We start from the raw sequence: 21,016 nt of genomic DNA, 5'->3' as shown, positions 1-21,016 counted from the left end.
CTTAAATGCGTGGGAATTATTTCTAAATAATCATTTCAAACTAGAGAAATTCCCGAGGATGATATCTAAATAATTATTCGAAAGGCCATGCCGCATTACCTAATCCTGAATAAAAAAGAAACATATCTAAATTAACCCAATCCTCTTCAAGGTCGTCATCATCGACAAGATCATCATGAGCACCATGGACGAGAAGCCCTTGACGCACGTCCCGCACGCATGCGCGACGCACGACTACGACCTGATGAAGCCGGTGGTCCTGGCGACCTGGAAGCACGGCTTCCAAGGAGCCTGTCCCGACAAAAGTGCCATCCTAGCGGAGTCCCAGGTGATCCAGGAGAGCCTTCAGATCCCTGGGACAGGCCTGAACCTGGTGTACCACAGCTCAAGAGCCGCAGGATACCTGTCGACGATCCAGCTGCAGCTGACCCCCGAGGTCATTCCTCCATCCCTGAACCTCATCCACCTGCGAATCACCATCGAGGGCATCCTCTTCGAGAAGGTCTTCGAAGCCGACCCGGTGATCAAGTTCACCTACGCCTGGAACCGACTCAACGTCTACCGCCAGAGGGTTTACGGGGTGACCACGGCCATGGTCAAGGTCGGGTACGAGTACAGCGACTGCAAGGACATCATCTGGGACGTGCAGACCACGAAGCTGAGCGGCCACGACATGTCCATCTCCGAGGTCGGCGGCTGGAACCTCGACATCCACCACAGATACAACTTCCACGAGGGGATCCTGCAAAAGGGAGATGGCTCGAACATTTATCTTAAGCATAAGCCCCGGGTCATCCTGACCACCATGGGAGATGGGCATCAGAGACCGCTGGAGTGCTCCGATTGCGATGGACAGGCCTCCAAGCAGAGGCTCCTTGCACCTGTCGCCCTGGCCACCGCACCTGACGGGTCCATCTTCGTGGGAGACTTCAACCTCGTCCGCAAAATCCTGGTCGATGGGACGGTCAGGACTGTGGTCCGCCTTAAGTGAGTACTCTTCGAGCTACTCTTCATATTCTACGTCATATCCTCGTCTCGGTAAAACACCTTGATATAATATCTGAAAAGCTCCACTTCAATGATTTTTATCCACTGTTTACAGCGCCACCAGGGTGTCCTACCGGTACCACATCGCCCTGAGTCCCCTGGACGGATCGCTCTACATCTCGGACCCAGAATCCCACCAGATCATCCGCGTAAGAGACACCAGCGACTACTCGGACCCTGACCACAACTGGGAAACGGTGGTCGGTTCCGGGGAACGTTGCCTCCCAGGGGACGAGGCGCACTGTGGGGACGGGGCACTTGCAAGAGACGCGAAACTGGCCTATCCAAAAGGTGTAGCGGTCTCGGCAGACAACGTCCTGTACTTCGCGGACGGGACCAACATCAGGATGGTCGACCGGGACGGGATCATCACGACAGTGATCGGGAACCACATGCACAAGTCCCACTGGAAGCCGATCCCCTGCGAGGGCACGTTGAACGTCGAAGAGGTCCACCTGAGGTGGCCGACGGAATTGGCGATCAATCCCCTGGACAACTCGCTGCACATGATCGACGACCACATGGTTCTCCAGCTGGCTCCGGATGGCAGGGTCAAGGTGGTCGCTGGTCGACCTCTGCACTGTGCATCGCCGACCTCGACCTTCGACACGGAGCTTGCGACCCACGCTACGCTGGTGATGCCGCAGAGCATCGCCTTCGGACCCTCCGGGAACTTGTACATCGCCGAGAGCGACTCGCAGAGGATCAACCGGGTCAGGGTGATCGGTACCGATGGGAAGATCTCCCCGTACGCCGGAGCAGAGTCCAAGTGCAATTGTCTAGAGCGTGGGTGCGACTGCTACGAAGCCGACCATTACCTGGCGTCGACCTCCAAGTTCAACACCATATCGGCCGTCGCGGTTTCCCCGGATGGGGTGGTCCACATCGGGGACCAGGCGAATTACAGGATCCGCTCGGTGATGGCCAGCATCCCCGACGCCAGCGGCGCCAGGGAATACGAGATCTACTCGCCGGACACCCAGGAGATTTACGTGTTCAACAGGTTTGGCCAGCACATCGCCACGAAGAACATCCTGACGGGCGAGACCAACTACCTGTTCGCGTACAACGTGAACACGAGCAACGGGAAGCTGAGCACGGTGACCGACGCCGCCGGGAACAAGGTGTTCCTCCTCAGGGACTACTCCAGCCAGGTAAACTCCATAGAGAACACGAAGGGCCAGAAGTGCCGGCTGAGGATGTCCAGGATGAAGATGCTGCACGAGCTGAGCACGCCGGACAACTACAACGTGACCTTCGACTACCACGGACCCACCGGGTTGCTGAAGACGAAGCTGGACAGTACCGGGAGAAGCTACGTCTACAACTACGACGAGTTTGGGAGACTGACAACGGCGGTTACCCCGACAGGGAAAGTCATCAGTTTGACGTTTGACCTGAGCCTGAAGGGAGCCACCGTGAAGGTGGGCCAGAACAACCGGAAGCCGGTGTCCATGCTGATCAAGGGCTCCTCGGTGGTGACCAAGGTTGGGGAGGCAGAACAAAGGACCATCGTTCTTGCAGACGGTAGCGTGGAGAGGGTCACACCCTGGACCCACACGGTAAGCACCGACACCATGCCGTACTCCATCCTGGCGGAGACGGAGCCTCTTCTGGGTGAGAGCTACCCGGTCCCTGCCAAACAAAGGACCGAGATCGCTGGAGACCTTGCGAACCGCTTCGAGTGGAGGTACTTCCTGAGGAAGGTGCAAGGTGGGAACAGCAAGAATCGGGGGAACTCCAAGGCCATCGCCCAGGTAGGTCGCAAGCTCAGGGTGAACGGCGAGGTCCTCTTGAGTCTGGAGTACGACAGGGAGACCAACACCGTCGCGGTCTTCATGGACGACCGGGTGGAGCTGCTGAATGTCACCTATGACAGGACTGCGAGACCCGTCAAGTGGGGACCCAGGAATGGCCTCTTCGCCGGGGTCGACCTCGAGTACGACAGGTTCAGCAGGCTCACCAGCTGGACCTGGGGCGACATCAGCGAGACCTATGGGTTCGACAGAGCTGGGAGGTTGTACGAGATCAAGTATAGCGACGGCACCTCCATGATATACGCCTTTAAGGACATGTTCAGCAGCTTGCCTCTGAAAGTCACCACACCTAGGGGGAGCGATTATCTTCTTCAGTACGACGAGGCGGGGGCGCTGCAGTCGCTCACCACTCCTAGGGGGCACATCCATGCGTTCTCTTTGCAGACGTCCCTTGGGTTCTACAAATATCAGTACTACTCACCGATGAACAGGCATCCTTACGAGATTCTATACAACGACGACGGCCAGATCCTCGCCAAGGTGTATCCCCATCAAAGCGGGAAGGTCGCCTACGTCTATGACCATACAGGGAAGCTGGAGACCACCCTGGCTGGTAAGTGCATAGGTAGAATTAGAGAATCTTCTACCTGGGATGGGCAGCATTAATTACGTTTAATGCTGAAGTACCTATTTAATTGAAGAGCCACTTTCCCATCCCCTTAAATCTGGAATGAACATTGAAATCAAAATGAATTCCAATTGCGCTAATCCATATAATATGTGAAAAATGAAATTTCCCGGGTGTCGGACCTTCCTTATACCATCTATATTTATATTGTAAAATATGAAATGAATATTGGAATCAGGATCAATTTCAATTGCGCCCATCCAAAGGGTTGCCTAGAAGATGCCGAAGAGTAACCCCAACATTTGCATCATTTGCATATTAAGGCGATGTGAAAGTGGGGTCAAAGAAGTCTCTTTTATAAACATTTTCTCTGAATTAAGTGTCCGAGTACTTTCAAACTTAACAATGTAAATCCGGAGATAGTTAGTAAGGTCCGGACACCCATAAAATCTCAATTTATTGTTCATAGACATTTTTACAAATATTTAGGAAAAATGAAATTTCCCGGGTGTCGGACCTTCCTTATACCCTCTATATTTATAATGTAAAATATGAAACGATTCGGTACACCCAGTTAAAAAATAAGCATGAAGAGACGATTGATCCTTCACATGCCACTTCCCCATCCCCTTAAATCTGGAATGAATACTAAGATCAGGATCAATTTCAATTGCGCCCATCCCAAGAGCTTCCTAAAAGATGCCGAAGAGTAACCCCAACGTTTCCCTTCTTCCAGGTCTGTCGTCCATCCATTACACCTATCAGGAAACGTCCAGCCTGGTGCGCAGCATCGACATCAATGAGCCCAACTTCGAAATGAGGATCGAGTACAAGTACCACGCTGGAATAGTAAAGGATGAGAAGATCAAGTTCGGTAGCAAAAGTGGAATGGACAATGCACATTACCGGTACCAGTACGACGGGAACGCCAGGATATCCGGGATAGAGGTGGACATAAACGGGAAGCAGCTCCCCCAACTACGTCTGAAGTACAACCAGAACCTGGGGGTTCTAGAAGGCGTCGGGGACCTGCGGATCTACAGGAACCTCTTCAACAGATCGGTCATGCAAGACAGCAGCAAACAGTTCTTCACGGTGACGGACTACGACGACCACGGCCGGGTGAAGACGGTGCTGATGAACATCCGGTCGCTGGACGTCTTCAGGATGGAGCTGGAGTACGACAACCGGAACCGCATCAAGCTGAGGAAGCTGACCATCGGGAAGGAGTCCATGGAGAAGAAGGAATGGTCCAGGATGGACAAGATCACGTACAACGCCGATAGCCACGTCCTCGAGGTGGCGGACACCGACAACAATTGGCAGTACGCCTACGACGAGAATGGGAACATCATTGGGGTGACCGAGCACAACGAGAAGATCACTCTAGGGTATGATAGCGGTGATAGGGTGGTCCAATATGGCGACGTGGAGTTCAATTCGTACGACGGGAGAGGGTTCGTCGTCATAAGAGGGGAACACCGGTACCGGTACAACTCCAGGGGTCAGCTGATCCACGCATCGGAGCACAAGAAGTTCCAGATCTGGTACTTCTACGACGACCGAGGTCGGCTGGTCTCCTGGAACGACGACCGGGAGAACATCACCCAGTTCTTCTACGCTAACCCCAAGACCCCCGACCTGATCACCCACGTGCACTTCCCGAAGTCGTCGAAGACCTTCAGGTTCCTCTACGACTCCCGGGACTTCCTGATGACGGTGGAGACCTCGGAGCAGAGGTTCTACGTGGCCACGGATCAGAACGGCTCCCCGCTGGCGTTGTTCGACACGAATGGGAACCTCATCAAGGAGATGAGGAGGACCCCCTTCGGGAAGATCATCAAGGACACTAACCCTGACTTCTACCTGCCCATCGACTTCCACGGGGGTCTGTTGGACCCCAACACCAAGCTGGTGTACCTGAACAAACGACTCTACGACCCCACCGTCGGCCAATGGATGACCCCGGCCTGGGAGCAGATGGCGAACGAGCTGACGACCCCCACCGACATCTTCATCTACCGCTTCAGGAACAACGACCCGGTCAACTCCAAGCAGACCGTCGAGTACATGACGGATCTGTCCAGCTGGCTGAAGTTGTACGGATACGACATCGGCAGCATGTTGGGGTCAGAGTACACCAAGGACATGGTGTACCAGCCCAGCGCTACCATAACCTCCCCCCAGCTGACCCCAGAATTTGGAGTCATGTCCGGTCTCCAGTGTATAGTCAACAGGGTGCACGAGAAGTTCTCCGACCTGGGTTTCGTGCCGAAGCCGTTGCTGAAGCTAGAGCCTAAGACGAGGAATTTGCTACCCAGGGTCGCCCACAGAAGGGCCGTCTTTGGGGAGGGCATCCTAGTGTCCAGGGTCGGAGGCCGAGCGCTGGTCAGCGTCGTCGACGGGGTCAACAGCGTGGTCCAGGACGTGGTGACCTCGGTCTTCAACAACTCCTACTTCCTGCCGCTGCACTTCAGCGTGCACGACCAGGACGTGTTCTATTTCGTCAAGGACAACGCCCTGAAGATCAGAGACGACATGGAGGAGCTGAAGAGGCTGGGGGGCATGTTCAACGTGTCCACCCATGAGACCACCGAGCACGGGTCGGGCACCTCGAAGGAGCTGAGACTGCACAACCCCGACGCAGCGGTGGTCATCAAGTACGGGACCGACCCTGAGCAGGAGAGACACAGGATCCTGAAGCACGCCCACAAGAGGGCCGTGGAGCGGGCATGGGAGATCGAGAAGCAGCTCGTCGTGGCCGGGTTTCAGGGTCGTGGGGAGTGGACCAAGGAGGAGAAGGACGAGCTCATCAGCAGGGGGAGCATAGACGGATACGAGGGCGTGGACATCCACAGCGTGCACCGGTACCCCCAGCTGGCCGACGACCCTGGGAACGTGGCGTTCACCAGGGACACCAAGAGGAAGAGGCGGAAGAGCGGCAACAGGCGCAACAGGACGCACAGGCACGACTCGTGATCGCAACGAGCATGAAGTGCCCTGGGATCCGACCTTGACCACGTCAGAGACGAAGCCAGGAAGAGGGGAGGCGAGGGGCCCGACCTGGAGGGACGGTGATGGACTCTTCAAGGCCCAGGTCGGAGCTCGCCCTTCCCCTTCCCTGACCGACAGCCCCGCGCAAGGTCCTCCTCAAGGTCCACGCAGACCTTGAAGTGTCCACGACCGTGATGTGTCCAGGTGGAGGCCTTGGTGACTTACCGATCATGGACTGCCCCCGAGGACGATCTCCCTCCGTCTCTCCTGGAGAGGTGGGGCCCCCTTCGAGGTCCTCTTCAGGGTCCTCTTCGGGGTCCTCTTCAGGGTCGACTGGACTCAACCTAGCCCGGCATCGCCTGGATGACGGATTCGTGCATCGCCAACCCCACTCGTCGTCGCCGAAGTGTCGAGCCCCTGCTCGAGGCGAAGATGGCGAACATTTTACCTCCTGGTGGACATTTTGTAAAGTCGTAGTCTAAGCTGACGGAGCCGATCCTCGAGTTGCTCGCGGACTTATTTCCTGGTTCCCTCATCGGGGGGACCTCGAGGCTCGACGATGACGTTGATGGGTGCTGGATGACGCTCTCGTGCTGCCATTAGAGGAAAATCGGTCCTTTAGGTCTTCGGAGCGCCTCTTTAAAGAGGGGGTCGCGGCAAAGAGAGCATTCGGGAGATATTTTTAAGGGTGCGTGATTAGAGACCTACGAGGCGATGTACATAGGGCTAATCGGTCGATATACATATAAATACGGATGGTATATATATATTATATATATTACGTATATATATTATACATATACACGGTATAAATGTAGATATATGACATTGTATCGCGAATGGGCGGCGCACTCTCAATTCGAACTGTCGATAAATGCTTTTTTATATGTATACAACGTTATCATCGTAGTAGGGCCAGCGTATCGTCTAGGATAAGGTGGAGGCGCGCACTTCAGTGGGCCGACCTCCGGTTCATCCGACTGTCTAAAACGAAAGTTTCCTAGGGACTCTAGATCGGCCGAGAAGGGGAGAGAAAATGGGGAAAAACGGAAAAAACATGGTGGCGAGGTGTGCGAGGTGAAGTGCTCCCTTGGATCGAAATTATGAACATTTGAACAAGGCCTACTTTCGCCGGTCGAGAGACGCATATACGCGCTAGGAGTTTTGTATATATATACATATTGATATTATATATTCAACTAGAGTCAGGTCGACGTTGCGAGATATCGGTGCATGGAGTGGCCAATATTTTCCGTGAAAATTTGAGTCATCTTGAGTCCTGCTTTACGTGCAATCAACCATACGATATTTGTAGCAATCTATCGCCTGCTGTACGGTGAAACATGGGTCCTAATTTAATGATAATCCGTGTTTTAATCATTTCTAGACCCGGCCGAGGGACGCGAAAGGAAAAGCGTAATCGTTAGACCTTTCTTTTTTCATTCAGTTGTCCCTATTCTCGAGGTAACACCTGTTGGTCACTCTATTTACGGGGAAAAATGTGATTAGATAGGAATTACAATCGACGATTAGGCGGGATTTCCCAATTACGCTGTCGAGACGCGGATTTACACGTGAAAATCCATTATCAGGTTGCCATGTAATCACATTCCCTCCGTGCATGAGACGAGCGACCCTGAAGGAATGATAAGGATAAGTGAGATTCGTCGAGAGGTACCCAGTAAGAGGCCTCGAGTCCAGGGGGAATAATTATGGGGAACGAGCGGAGGGAGAGGACCGTCAGAGAAGATAAGAATAGAGGAGATGCCCCGCCTATCTTTCTACTGAAAATGAAAAATTATTTTTTGAATTGTGTCGTCGAAGTCCTAACTGAGTGTTAAGAGAGGAGAGGAGGTCCCTTGAAACCGAACCTCGGCCTGGGGCTCGAGGGCGCCCCTTCGACCCTGAAGAGGGGGTCCCCGATGCCGAAGAAGGGGGTTCGGCCCGAAGTAACCGATAGAAAGTAAACCAAGTAATAGGGGATGCTGCGAGCCAACGTGCGCGAGCGGTCGCTCCACCGTTGTGTTCTAATTAGGTGTAAAACAAGATACATAATCATACACGCAACTCGTTGATAAGAAATAGTCGACGTAACAGGAGGAGGAAGAGGGGCGAGCGGAGGGCAAGATCGGCCTTGAGGAACGGCGCGACCGACGCAAGACAAACCTGAGGGTGTCACCGATTTATCATAATTTTTGCGTAATTTTTCGACGTACTTTTCATTCATGAAATCGCTCCTGAAATGCGGGAGATGGACTCGGCCCGTCTCGCGGCCGGTCTTGCGTTGCGCGGGTCAGGGACTCAAGGCCGCCGTATAGCGATTTCCGCCGCGTACGCTGTACATATCCATTCTTGTATAGCTGCACACGCAACACGAAAGCAGGATGGGATCCTTCTGTACACCGTCGTCCTGGTGCGTCCTTAAAAAAAAAAGAGGGAAATGAAAGGGGACGGTCATTCTACTAAGTGGAGGCGAAAGGGTTCTAATGAAATCCTGGGAAAAATCGTTCACGTCGGGAATCACCCGGAAGTGGATCTTTGTAGGGGATTCCGGAGGGTCCAGGACCTCCCGGGATTTCCCGGAGGGTTGAACGGAATTCTGGAAACGGCGACGCAGGACGAGGGGACGTCAGAGAGCAAAATAGTCTTGTACTCGAGAGTAACTTTACGCTTAAGAATGCATTGTTTCCTCGCAGGCGCGTCGTGCGCTCGAAATCGATTTTTTAGTTCGTCGAGAAACGCCTCCGGGTCTTTCGCGAAGACAGAGAGAAAGGAAGAGAAAAGAGAGAGTGAGATAAATGTGGACGCGTGACAAAGAAAAGCAATACTTCGTAACTACCGCGTACGTGTCGAGAGCGAATGGGAGGGAGAGAAAGAGAGGGAGAAAAGTGAGAACGGAGAGAATGAGAAGAACGAGAGAGCGAATGAGAGAAAGAGAGACAGCCCGAGCACTAACTATAAATGAGTATAATAAAGTCGTGTTAACGATAGTTGGCGATTTAGAGGGCGAAGAGGAGATAAGGAGTCTTAGTCAGAGCAAGAGAGTAAGAAGGGAAGGTCTGCTTTGGTCATTCGTTTCTACCCTGAAGAGCCAATCGGCCCGGTGTAAATAAATTACATGTATTCCCCTCTTCGGCGAATCCAACGGAGAAGGAGTCCCGAAGAAGAGCGGGGAAGCCGAAGAGACCATGAAGAGGGTTCGCCCTCTTCGGTCGGCATTTCTTTTCTTTCCGAATAAAGAAGGGAGAAGGGTAGCTTTTCGTGAGACCTCTTCGTGAGCCCTGCCAGTTCCCTCTCGTGTGTTGTGCGCAACTTTTCCCCCCCAAAATTTTCCTACGGGAGAAACGAGCTCTCTTCGGGGTTCTCAGGAGACTCGAAAAGTCCCGATCGGGGACGTCCTATCCCTGAAGATCCCCCAGGGGGGCGAGGGGTGGTTCCGGGGATGGGGACTTTTCGAAAAAGCCCCCGTCCCCCCTCTCCCCGCCCTCGGGAATTCTACTATAATTTATCATCTTTGTACATATTTATTATTGTGTAAATATCCTTACTACACTCGTACGTCCTTGTCCCCACCCCCCCACCCGCCCGGAACACGTACACACTCACGAGTTTTATTTTAATGAAAGAAAGGCTATACAATTACTATACTACCGTGTAATATTTAATATAAGTACGTATATTCTATACTCTTACACGCGCTAAGTACTCAATAAATATATATATATAAAATCTCTCCCCGTGTCCGTGTGATATGTCTCGCTCCCTGACCTATCCCTTTATCCTGGCCCTTCGTGATGTCTTTTAACCCGAGTTGTTGATCACCTCCCTGGCGAGGTGGCGGACCCATCGTGAAAATGCCGAAATTCACCTCTCTGCACCTTAGTTATTGATACATACGTTCAAAAATATATATCAATACCTATCATTTTAATCGTGGGAGGATTCACTCTAAAAATCCTGGATTTTAAACCTTTGAGACCCAGGAGTTAGGGAGCAAAGAAGGTCGAAAGATCATGAAATACATAATTGCGCTGTCTTAAGGTGAAGCGAAATACATCCTCTTATTTCTAATATTATATCATTTTAATTCGTCGTGCAAAGTTGTCAAAATTCTTCGCATACAACGTAAAGGGCTAACACGATGGGTCCGAGGGCACTTCATTTTTTGTTCATGTCCCATGAATTCCTGGACAGAGTTTCATGAAGTGTATTTTTTTCATAGTAATTCCCGTGCTAGGTATAAAATTTGGAAAATGCCAAGAAGCGATTAACAGTACCGGGGATTACATTGTTAATTAATACATTGTTTGTTACGTTTTTTTGTTCATGTTCCATAAATTTCTGGGAATATTTTCCGCAGCGTATTTTCTTTGCAGTAATTCCCGTGCTAGGTATAAAATTTGGAGAATGCCAAGAAGCGATTAACAGTGCCGGGGATTACATTGTTAATTAGTACATTGTTTGTTGCGTTGCAAACAGTAGGCTTTGAACCTTTAGAAATCCGTCCAGGGACTCGTGGGACAACCCAGTAGATCTAGAAGAAATGGTGCGATGTATGTTGCTTCTCTTCAGGGTGATTATAGAGGCACGATCAATCGTCATTCGGTAGTCATCCCTCTTCGTGGACGTCTCCCTCTTTGCCTTGAGATCTCGACACCGTCTTCGAGTTCCTTGAAGGACGTGTGTTGATCCCCTGGGACACGTTAGGAACTAGAAGTGAGCTAACACTCACCGAGCTCTTATTGGGAACCTGGTGAGACGACTTCGGGGTACATTTCCGGGTCGTCTTCAGGGTCCCTCGGTTCCCTGAAAAATCGGTAAAAGCGAGTTGCATTGCTGGGAACCTTGGCCCTCGTTACCGCACATCCCCGCTGTACATACATGACAGTTCTTATATATTCACCGATGCTCTAAATAAATCTAATTATGTTTCTAAGGGTTCCTTGGAAATGCAAATACGTCCTTAGATCCTTACTCATATCTCACTTTTAGCGTTAACCCTTTGAACACGGAGCCATTTCGACATATGGGCGAAATTCATCTGACCGTGCACGCAATATTGGACCAAACGTCGGGCGCCTTTAGGCGCCCTTAGTAGCCGAAGGGTTAAAACTGTCACGAGGTTGCCGGTGTTTTTCTAAAGCCACGATGCTGCCGAATAATTATACAGAGTGGGGGCAATCGCTGTTTGATATCAGTTCTTTAACCTTTCGAACACGGAGCCATTTTGACATATGGGCGAAATTCGTCTGACCGTGCAGGCGATATTGGACCAAACGTCGGGCGCCTTTAGGCGCTCTTAGTAGCCAAAGGGTTAAGACTGTCACGAGGTTGCCGGTGATTTCCTAAAGCCACGATGCTGCCTAATAATTATACAGAGTGGGGACGATCGCTGTTTGATATCAGTTCTTTAACCTTTCGAACACGGAGCCATTTTGACATATGGGCGAAATTCGTCTGACCGTGCACGCAATATTGGATCAAATGTCGGCATAAGTGTTTTTTAAAAACGCTCTTTTTCCAAGATGACGCTAAGAGCGCGATGTTTCTTTTTTCGAGATGACACTTCAGTGTCACGAGGACGTAATGACTACGATACTCTAATACGCTAACACTCTGAATAAATCTAATGACATTTTGCAATGACTGTCCGAAAATGTTTCTTTTTTCGAGATGACACTTCTGTCTCACGTGGTCGATAATGACTGCGATACTCTAATACGCTAATACTTTGAATAAATCTAATGACATTTTGCAATGACTATCCGAAAATGTTTAGTTTTTCGAGATGACACTTCCGTGTCACGTGGTCGATAATGATAGCGACGATAATACGAAATCCAGTTGAGCGAGGTAAATGAGAGCCAGTAAGTAATGAATACTGCGAAATGGTTTATTCTTTTTACAATTGTAAGGACATTGTGGACAATAAAACGATCGCACGAACACTCGTGCGTTGGCCATAGATCATTGGACACTCGAGGTCTGCGAATTTCCTCGCATTTCATGCAGTCCGGATATCTCGTAAATGTATAAACTCCATTACAATAATTTAACCCTTGGCCGGGAGAGGAATGCACCGCCCATTTATCGGAACTTTTCAAACCTCCTGATTAATTGCAAATGTACAAAATCCTTGCTATCCGCGACAAGTCCGTGGGAAAAGAATATCTAAACGGGAAGAAGAGCTCCTTACTGGGTAAAACCGTGGAATGTACTTTGTACGCTTTTAGAGATTAAGGTGGCGTGAAAGTGCCGTCGAAAAGTTCTCGTTTATGAAACTTTTCTCCAAACTGGGTGCACTGAATCGATTCAAACTTTTCAATGTAAATATAAAGGGTATAAGAAGGGTCCTAAAATTCATAAAATTTCAATTTTTATCAAAATTTGTCCATAGATATTTCTAAAATTTGTTGCAAAAAATGAAATTTCATGGTGTCAGGACCTTCCTTGTAGCTTCCATATTTACATTGTAAAGTTTGAAATGATTCGGTACACCGAGGTTTGGAGAAAAGCTTTATGAACGATTGACTCTTCAGGTGCCGCTTTCACATCCCCTTAAGGTGATGAATCAGTTAATCGCAAATGAGTTGCGAATGGTCAAAACTAAGAGGGACGCGAGTTTGGCGAGTAAGAGCTCATTTCCATACGTGCGGAAAGCATACGGAATCGACGCGGAACGCGGAATGAGCTACCCAGATAGAAATTCATAATCATTACATGAGGAAAATCGGTTTACAAACAATTTGCAGACCATTTACTGCATGAAATGTGTACAACATATGTACGCATATTGCAGGATAAATTTGACCAAAAATTTGCGATAAATTTGTTACGCCATGACTAAAATATGAACTACTGGCGCTGCAATTGTTTATCAACAATGTGTGAGATAAATTTAACTGCACACGTGCGTACAAACATTGAGACGTTGCATGTTCTTAACTTTGTTTTATATTTAAGTATTTTTCGTTCGTCATTGTATCCTGCAGGTATGAGTTCCAAATGACGGCTCATTTCATGATCGTTTTATCAGGCAAATTTCATGCAAATTTTGCATCAATTTGTTATCTGGTTATCTCCAAGACATTCCGCGTTGCCCGATCCACGTGCTTCTCCGCGCACAGGGAAACGAGACATAAGAGGATGCGCTAAGGGCAATTGACAAGTCTGCGGAAGATGTCGAAGGTAAAAAGTGTCAATGCACGTGGGTATAACACTGATGACTAGATACAGTAAGACGTCAGAAGGGTCCGCTTAAAAGTAGGCACTTGTCTGTCCGAACTCAGGTCTTACTGTATCGGGCCGAAGTACGGACGCGCGGAAGTGACGATCTTTGCGAATCCTTCTCACGGATACCCAATGAAAACGCGTTATCACAATACAGTAAAGGCTCGTGTCAACGGGCAGATCAAACTTGCCAAAATAGCATCTGATTAATTACCAATATAACATAACGTACCTAAACTTCTCAGGGCGACTTTACACATAATTAGCATTCTCTTGTCTCATTCCCATCCCTTTGTAATCTCCTTTTGTTATAATTACAACAGCAGATTTCAATACCAAATATCATCAACTATAATAAAATTGCCATAAGTTTGTAATAAAAAGTGTACGCAGTAATGTAAATTACATTAGCAAAGAGCCTCTCGATAAAAGGACTTGCGACGATTTTGCTGCTAATTTGTTGGTAGCGTAGACAGGTGTTTATTTTCTTACAAACTCTTTCTCTCATTTTTTTAATAATTAAAACAGCAGCTAACATTCTCAATATAGAATAATATCCCCAAACGTAACAAAATTGCCGCAAGCTTGTAGTCTAAGTGGAAACAATAATGGAAATTACTTTAATTAGGAACCTTGCAAGTACTCGCTGAAGAGACTTGCAACAATTTTTCTGTAAAATTGGGTATCGGCAAGTAGCTTTAGCAAGAGATGTGCAAATTACCTGCCGGTAGACACGAGCCTTAATAACGAAGCATTATTGTTTGCCCCGAAGAGGGGCGAACGAGTACTTTTGCCCTGAGATCGGACCCCTGGCCCAGGTGAGAGGGTCCCGTGAATGAAACAACTGGGCACCGAGGGGATGGTCTCGCATGTACTCGAAACGCGAGCTCGTACGCGGCTCCGGAGGAGCCAAGGCAACGTTACTTACTTGAGGCCCAGGGCCCAATTGATACCTTGTACTAGAAATAGGATTAAAGGCAGCCACGCCATTAACCACCGGAGCCAATCCAGAAGTTGGCCGTAGAGTACATGAGGTCGTTCCCATCTTCAGGACTGCGTTAAGGTCTATACAGTTTGATCAACCCCTTCTTCAGCTCTAAACAAATGCATTACATGCAAAAGGATACGGGTTTCGGAACATTTTCTTCAGGTCGACCTTCTCCTTGCAGTACGGGCACGTCTGCTTCTTCCCTACGATGCACCATCCCCGGATGCAAAATTCGTGGAACACATGTTCACAGCTCAGCTTGTACGTGTTCTCTATGACGCCTTCTTCGTGCTCCGAGACCAGTAATTTATTCCCACAAACTGCACATACTCCGCTTTCTAACGTTCTCGTGGGCATACTGCCTGGGGTGTAGTACTGCGGAAGGAATTCATACGAAATGTGATGCACTGCACTTTTCAGGAACTTTTTAGGGAAATGATTTGAAATATATGTCACTTGTTACCCCAATATGTGACGCCATCTTGTCGGCACAGATTTCTGCAATGTCTCTTCCGAGAACGCCAAAGTATAGACCGTAGAATACAAAGAGCAAACCACAGTCCATCCACACGGGGGTTTTGACGTCGAAGACGAGGTTTAAGCCAAAAAATGTTGCTATCATTATACAGTACCCTATAAGGCCTAGGGTATAGCTTAATTTGTAGATAAAATAGAACCATTTGTATACTAATCTGCAAAAGAGAGATAATTAACATACTTCTCAGTGATCGATTAGAAATGAATGAGCATGTTGCCAACCTAGGAGTAGTAACTTCTATTGGCTTTTGTATCGCTTTCCTGACAACGAGGCCAGTAATACACGAAAATAGCAGCCAGAAAAATATGAACCTCCACCAGAGGCTCCTCACGCACAGTCCTAGTGGAATTACCCACATAGCTATTAATGTAATAAGCTGCAAAAAAATGTTTAACGATTAGTACAAATCTTCAACATCCTCGTTTCTTGGATAACTTTTGATCGTAACTCACCTGAAACGACTTAAAATGTAACTTCTTCCACTCGACTAAGACCAACTGAGCTACCACTAAAGTAAACAGAAGAATAATCAACATCTCCGCATGCATCGACTCGTGGCCTTGATGCTCTGCGTGCAATTTTATGTGTTCCATCCTGCAATGTTGAACCATATAAAAATCAGCTTAATTATTAGATACCGTACATTCTCTTCAATTAGCAATGATGCGATATTATAATATCACTCCCTTCGGCATAATTAAACGCACCTCCATTTCTCTTCCGGTGTCATCTCATCTTCGCTCTGAAATAGGAAACATTCTCGATATGAAATTCGACAATTCCTAAATTAAAAAAAGAATCCATAACAATGTAGCTGTATTAGAAAATGCGAATTAAGGTGGAAAATGCAGTAGTCACGTAGCGCAACAATCGTGGTGCATCCTTATTGGTTAGATTCCGAAATTGTGCATTAGGGGAATTTCTGACAGTACAGCACACACCGAGTGTCAAAACTCTCATTAAGCGTTCGTACCTTGTTTATCACCGTATGCAAATCCATAATGAAATATTAGGTTGAATAAATAACTGCAGAAAAGAATCATTCAAAAAGTGACATAATGCGGCTATTAAGTAAGAAGCGATTGGTCGCTCTGAACGTGGTCAAATCGGTCAAATCCCCGCGACGGCTTAAGCGAACGTCAGTTGCCTACAAAAGTAGAGCGAAATTCTCTGTCATTTCGAATGCACCGCGACGCGCGCGCCATTTTGTTTCGCGGAAGGGGAATGCACTATCGACTTGTCCATTACGGCCAGGTTCCACAACTAGAGTTAATTGAAGTTTAATTGGTTTACAGCGCGTTTAAACCGGGTGTAAACCGGTTCACCGAAGTTTAATTAGTTTACAGCTGATTAAGACGAGTGTAAATCAGTTAAACTGCAGGTTAATATGAGTGTAAACCAGTTAACTCAACGGAAGTGACGCAGCGTCGCTTCGTAATGGTGGTGCCATCTAGCGGTGCCCAATGGCGACTTACCCTCGCGTAACAGTGTGGTATATGCATACATATGTATCAAAACTACACCCAAGAAACGTTTGAAAATACACTCGAGCAGTAAGAAAGGGGCCAAATAACTTTGACAGATACTAAAGACATTTATAAAGTTTTATAATAGTTTCCTAGTTTTAAGGAGAATAAAATATATTATAAGATATTTACAATGACTGGCAGGATGATATTTTTTTTTAATGAGTTTCTAGATTTATGTTGTTTGACTTCTGCACTGAAAAAAGAAAAGAACAGATTAAACCTATTTTCTGAATTAAATATGGCGAATTCAATAAGCAAATGGATGAAGTGATTGCTCCAAATCTAAGTTGAACCTACTCGTTTATTGAGTTCGCCATATTTAATGGCATTAAATAATACTTATCTGTTATCTCTCGGATTCTAAAGTCGAAACCAATATCTCAAGAAATAAGAAGGTTAGTAACAAACATTTCAAAGTCATTCCGGTTGACCCTGACCGACAGTATTGAATTTGTTAAATATTTCTAAAATTTCCTTTAAACCGGTGTGAAAGTTATACACAATTTTTCCATTAATAGGTATTGTGGTTTATCGGAAAAGGAGGGATCTTTTTTATTTCAGGATAGGTGTTTCGGTAAGGATGATTAACAAATCTCTTTATTAAATTTCACTCCCACGATTGCGAGGTCGCTTCACGTAGAAAATATCTGCGGCCCTGAAAAGGGCCTTATCGTCGATCCTCAGTAATCTGACCAGTATCCTTCCCGGTCAACCACTTGATTCAATCGATTCGGAATCGAATCGATTAAATCTGCGAAAAATTCCGGGTTTAGCCGTAGCAGTTCCCAGATCGTTTCCACGTGGTTGATCAGCCTTGCCACCGTCCTCTCCCTCGCCGGGACCCACAATCGAGCCATCTCGGACCAAACGCCTTCGAAGATATTGAAGTCCGGCGACTTAGCCGGTCGCTGCACCAATTGAATGTCAGGGTGCTCCGAAAACCACGTTTGTACTTCATCTGACGATTGGATCGCGGAATCATCCTGTACCAAGCGGATGATTGGCATGTCCTCCGCCGAATACATAGCCCTAACGCTTGGAAGAAGAACCTCTTCCAAGATATGGATATATTCGGCGGAGTCCATGTTGGAGGAAACCTCCACCAGTTCCCCAGCTTGGTGTCCGCTGATCCATCCCCACATGGTGCACGATACCTGACCACCGCGATCGCGGGGGAAGACGTGATTTGGATACAACCTGGTTCCATTTGGCCGCCAAACGCGAGTACCTCGGGTGGCGGACGAGTGGAAGACCCTTTTATCTGTCCAAATCGTCACCTCCCAAACCTCACGTGGCGTCGCAAGGTGCTCGATCGCGAACGCGACCCTCTGCTCCCGGTGAGCGGGTGTTAGAAGTATCCTATTGGCCGGACGATGGCAGGAAAGCCCGACTTCGCGAACGCGACGCCGGCCGGTACTCACGGACACAGGAAGGCCTAGCCGAACTATCGTATCCGACACCGCAGCGGAGGGAGACTCAAAAATCGCGTCGACTAATCGACGGTCTTCTTGGTCAGACGTCTTCCTTGGACCGCAATTATCCTTCCGGTGGTCACGCAGAGCATCGTAACCACCTTCTTTATACTTCCGGATCCAGTGAAGCACAGTCTTTCTGCTGCACGGGATTTTCGCGGCAATGTTGTGAACGGGTAACTCACTCAGCCACATTCCCACGATAATACCGCGTTGCCCAGGAGACAAATTCGGAGCCATTTCCTCTGTACACTGCTCGGACATCGACGATACTGACTGATACTGACTCAGTGCTGCCAGAAACCTGCACGCCTTTCCCCTTCACAAGTCCTGCAGTCGGAGGTTTCCCCCTCCACCTGCCTACCCCACTCGGCCCTTCTGCGCAACCGCAGTGCAGCGCCGCCGCGAGTAGGAGGGGAGGTTTTGGGAATGAGGGGAAGGGGAAACTGGAGACGTCATGGTGGGGACATCGGGACAGGAGGACAAATCCCGCGCGCGGGAGTTTTCCCCGCTTCTGGAGTGAATATATCAATACCATGGCCGACCCTATGAAGACTGGAAACCAGGAGGACAAACTGCACCCTTATGGAAGCTCGTGACCGCGAAAAAGGGTACAGAATATTATTGGAAATGCTCTCTGTAGGTGGCAACGCTGTCGCTTAGGGACCAACGTGGAGTATGTAATCTTGTGAATCTCAGAGAGCACGGAAGACGTGTCAAATTGAAAACTGTGAAGTTTCTCGAGTTTTCATATCCTCGAAAACTAAATCAGTTACTGATTTAGTTGCAAGGATCGGTAACTGATTTAATCCCTTCACTGCCAGCTACGAAATATCTCGTAGTAAGCGTATGTATTAAAATAGTCTCTAAATTTTCCGGACAGTGAACGGGTTAAACTCCGTTTTCGCAGGAAAATCTGTGAATTTCCAAGAGGCCTTCGTTACCCCTTCTACGCGTGAACTGGGAAAAGGCTTGCCACAGGGTAATAACAAGGGTTAGGCTGTTTACCTGCTTCCGGACGGAAATTCCCATCTAATAATAAGTACCCACAATTGGTAATGGCCTGTATTGTAATCAGCAATTCAAAAGTGGGTGAAGACGGTCTAATCCGTTTTATTACTCTGCGACGGGTAGACCTTTTCCCTGTTTACCAATAGACGGCAACCAATTAGAACTATCCATACTGATTATCAGAAACAATGAGTTTATTCTGATTAGTTCGCGTTCTTGACGCGACACATTGCAATGGTACGCTCATAAGACTCGGCGTTCCATAACTAAAAATTATTACGTGTTTTCAGTTGTTTCTTAGAATATGAATTAAACGTATTGAATTACATTTCCTTCCTTCTTTTTTTTTTCCGTGCAGGCAAATATTTTATGAAGATATTTCAACTTTTTAATTTGTACTATTACTTTCTTTATCGGACCTGTTTATACTATTATTTTAGCCCGGCTATACTAGAATGAAGAGACTCAGAGTTGGCAACACTGCTTGGGAGGGACAGGCTTATGCAGCCAGGTTATACTAGGCTATCAGAATGAACAGACTCAGAGTTGGCAACACTGCTTAGGAGGGACAGCTTATGCAGCCAGGTATCCGGCCTTGAGCATGAATGGCTTCCCGTCGCGAAGGAAGGCTCAGTTCGACCCGAGGCTCGGGGGTAATAGACGTGGCGTTCTCTCTTATTCCTACGGGCCACAAAGACTTCGGGCTTTCATTACCACTGGCAAAATCCCAGTCCCAGGCCATTCCACCACCTGCTGGGAGGATCTCGATATGGTTTTTCCAATAACCGTCTGGCACTGTCGAGGAAGGGTCTTTCCGGAGCGGCGTTCTCTCTCTTAGATGGTTTAAGTTCTCCCTTGTTCTCTCGTGGGTCTTATGCCTCCCGATAGCGTTCTCACTTGCAGTTGTTCACCCTGGGACCTTATTGCCAGGGTTGGGTAAGTATAATACGTCAAGTAATATACGTGGTTTTCTACACGTATATTACAACGTATAATACGTCCCTAGTTTTCTACGCAGGCACAAAGTATATTACCCCAAACTAAACGTGCAAGCGCATGCGCAATATCGTCAATAGCCGATGAGAGTCCACCTATTTACCTCTAATAGAGATTCTCAAAAATTTATGCCCAGCCAGTTCATACGAATGTCTCGCATTTTCACCACCAAAAACGTTCCGTAATACCGTCAGCTACTCATTTTTCACATTTTCGTTCAACTTGCTTTACGTAATAGACCCCCAGATCGCAAGAAGGGGAAGTGTGGAAACGCGCCACAGGTAGCGCTAGTGGTCTCGGTGAAACCGCGACTTGTAGCAGAGATCAGTTGGGAGATTGCTCACGGGCAGGGTCGCGCGATCGCACCGTGTGCTGCCCTCTGATTTCGTACGTTAGCTTTCACCGTTTTTTGCCCCCAAGGGCGGCGCAACGAATTTCTGGTAGGGGCTCGCGCAATCGCGATGGCTGTGCCATCTACCAGTTGCCGTTGGCGGCTCACGTATTCGTGATGGTAATACCATGCGGCAGTTGACGGTGGTGGTTTACCATTATGGCAATCTCCTAACTCATCTCTGCCAAATCAGAGATGAGTTGAGAGAGTCACGGGAAGGATCGAGCGACCGCGTCCTGTTCGACCTCCGGTGGAGGATGCAGACGGCTAATGCACTTGCCACCTGTTACAAATCTGGGCAGCCGGAGAACCGGCTGAAAAAGTGAAGAACTCCTCACAAAAACCCCAAAACCCTGTACCTCCTCCGAAAAAAATCGCAGCCACTAGCTCGAGAGATCAATTTAAGCAGAACAATCTTCCCCATCAAGCTAAAAA

The 21,016-nt window shown here is 48.3% G+C and overlaps 2 protein-coding genes across 4 annotated transcripts in view; one reads left to right on the top strand and one right to left on the bottom strand.

Annotated features, from left to right (window-relative positions):
* LOC105702851 (teneurin-m) overlaps positions 1–9,680 on the top strand; it is a 47,077-nt gene extending 37,397 nt beyond the window's left edge. For both annotated transcript variants that reach the window (XM_012430752.2, XM_012430751.2), the window contains exons 11-13: positions 152–987; positions 1,103–3,417; positions 4,169–9,680. In XM_012430752.2, coding sequence (XP_012286175.1) covers positions 152–987; positions 1,103–3,417; positions 4,169–6,411 — 5,394 coding nt within the window. In that variant the 3' untranslated portion in view covers positions 6,412–9,680. The remainder of the gene's footprint in view (positions 1–151; positions 988–1,102; positions 3,418–4,168) is intronic.
* A 101-nt stretch (positions 9,681–9,781) lies between these two features.
* On the bottom strand, positions 9,782–16,314 carry LOC105702852 (RING finger protein 121). 2 transcript variants are annotated; one of them, XM_012430753.2, is made up of 8 exons: positions 16,156–16,314; positions 15,890–15,924; positions 15,635–15,776; positions 15,404–15,558; positions 15,108–15,336; positions 14,784–15,019; positions 14,585–14,701; positions 9,782–11,232 (listed from the first exon to the last, which is right to left on the bottom strand). In XM_012430753.2, exons 1-8 carry the CDS (start codon positions 16,180–16,182, stop codon positions 11,166–11,168), a joined length of 1,008 nt encoding a protein of 335 aa, XP_012286176.1. In that variant the 5' UTR covers positions 16,183–16,314; the 3' UTR covers positions 9,782–11,165. The 2 variants fall into 2 exon arrangements, with proteins under 2 accessions (XP_012286176.1, XP_012286177.1); XM_012430754.1 differs by lacking the exon at positions 9,782–11,232 and having other exon boundaries at positions 12,923–14,701.
* Between the last annotated feature and the right edge of the window lie 4,702 nt (positions 16,315–21,016).

This window comes from Orussus abietinus, unplaced genomic scaffold (assembly GCF_000612105.2).
Source record: "Orussus abietinus isolate OABI.00-Male unplaced genomic scaffold, Oabi_2.0 scaffold332, whole genome shotgun sequence".
Lineage (NCBI taxonomy): Eukaryota > Metazoa > Arthropoda > Insecta > Hymenoptera > Orussidae > Orussus > Orussus abietinus.
This window is presented reverse-complemented; position numbering and strand designations above follow the sequence as displayed.

Excerpts from the sequence above, each read along its gene's own strand:
- LOC105702852 (XM_012430753.2), bottom strand. The coding sequence starts at position 16,182 with ATGGATTTGCATACGGTGATAAACAAG. Across the intron at positions 15,337-15,403 it reads ATAGAAGTTACTACTCCTAG|ATTAGTATACAAATGGTTCT; the intron begins GTTGGCAACATG and ends TCTCTTTTGCAG. Across the intron at positions 14,702-14,783 it reads AAGAAAATGTTCCGAAACCC|ATGGGAACGACCTCATGTAC; the intron begins GTATCCTTTTGC and ends GCAGTCCTGAAG.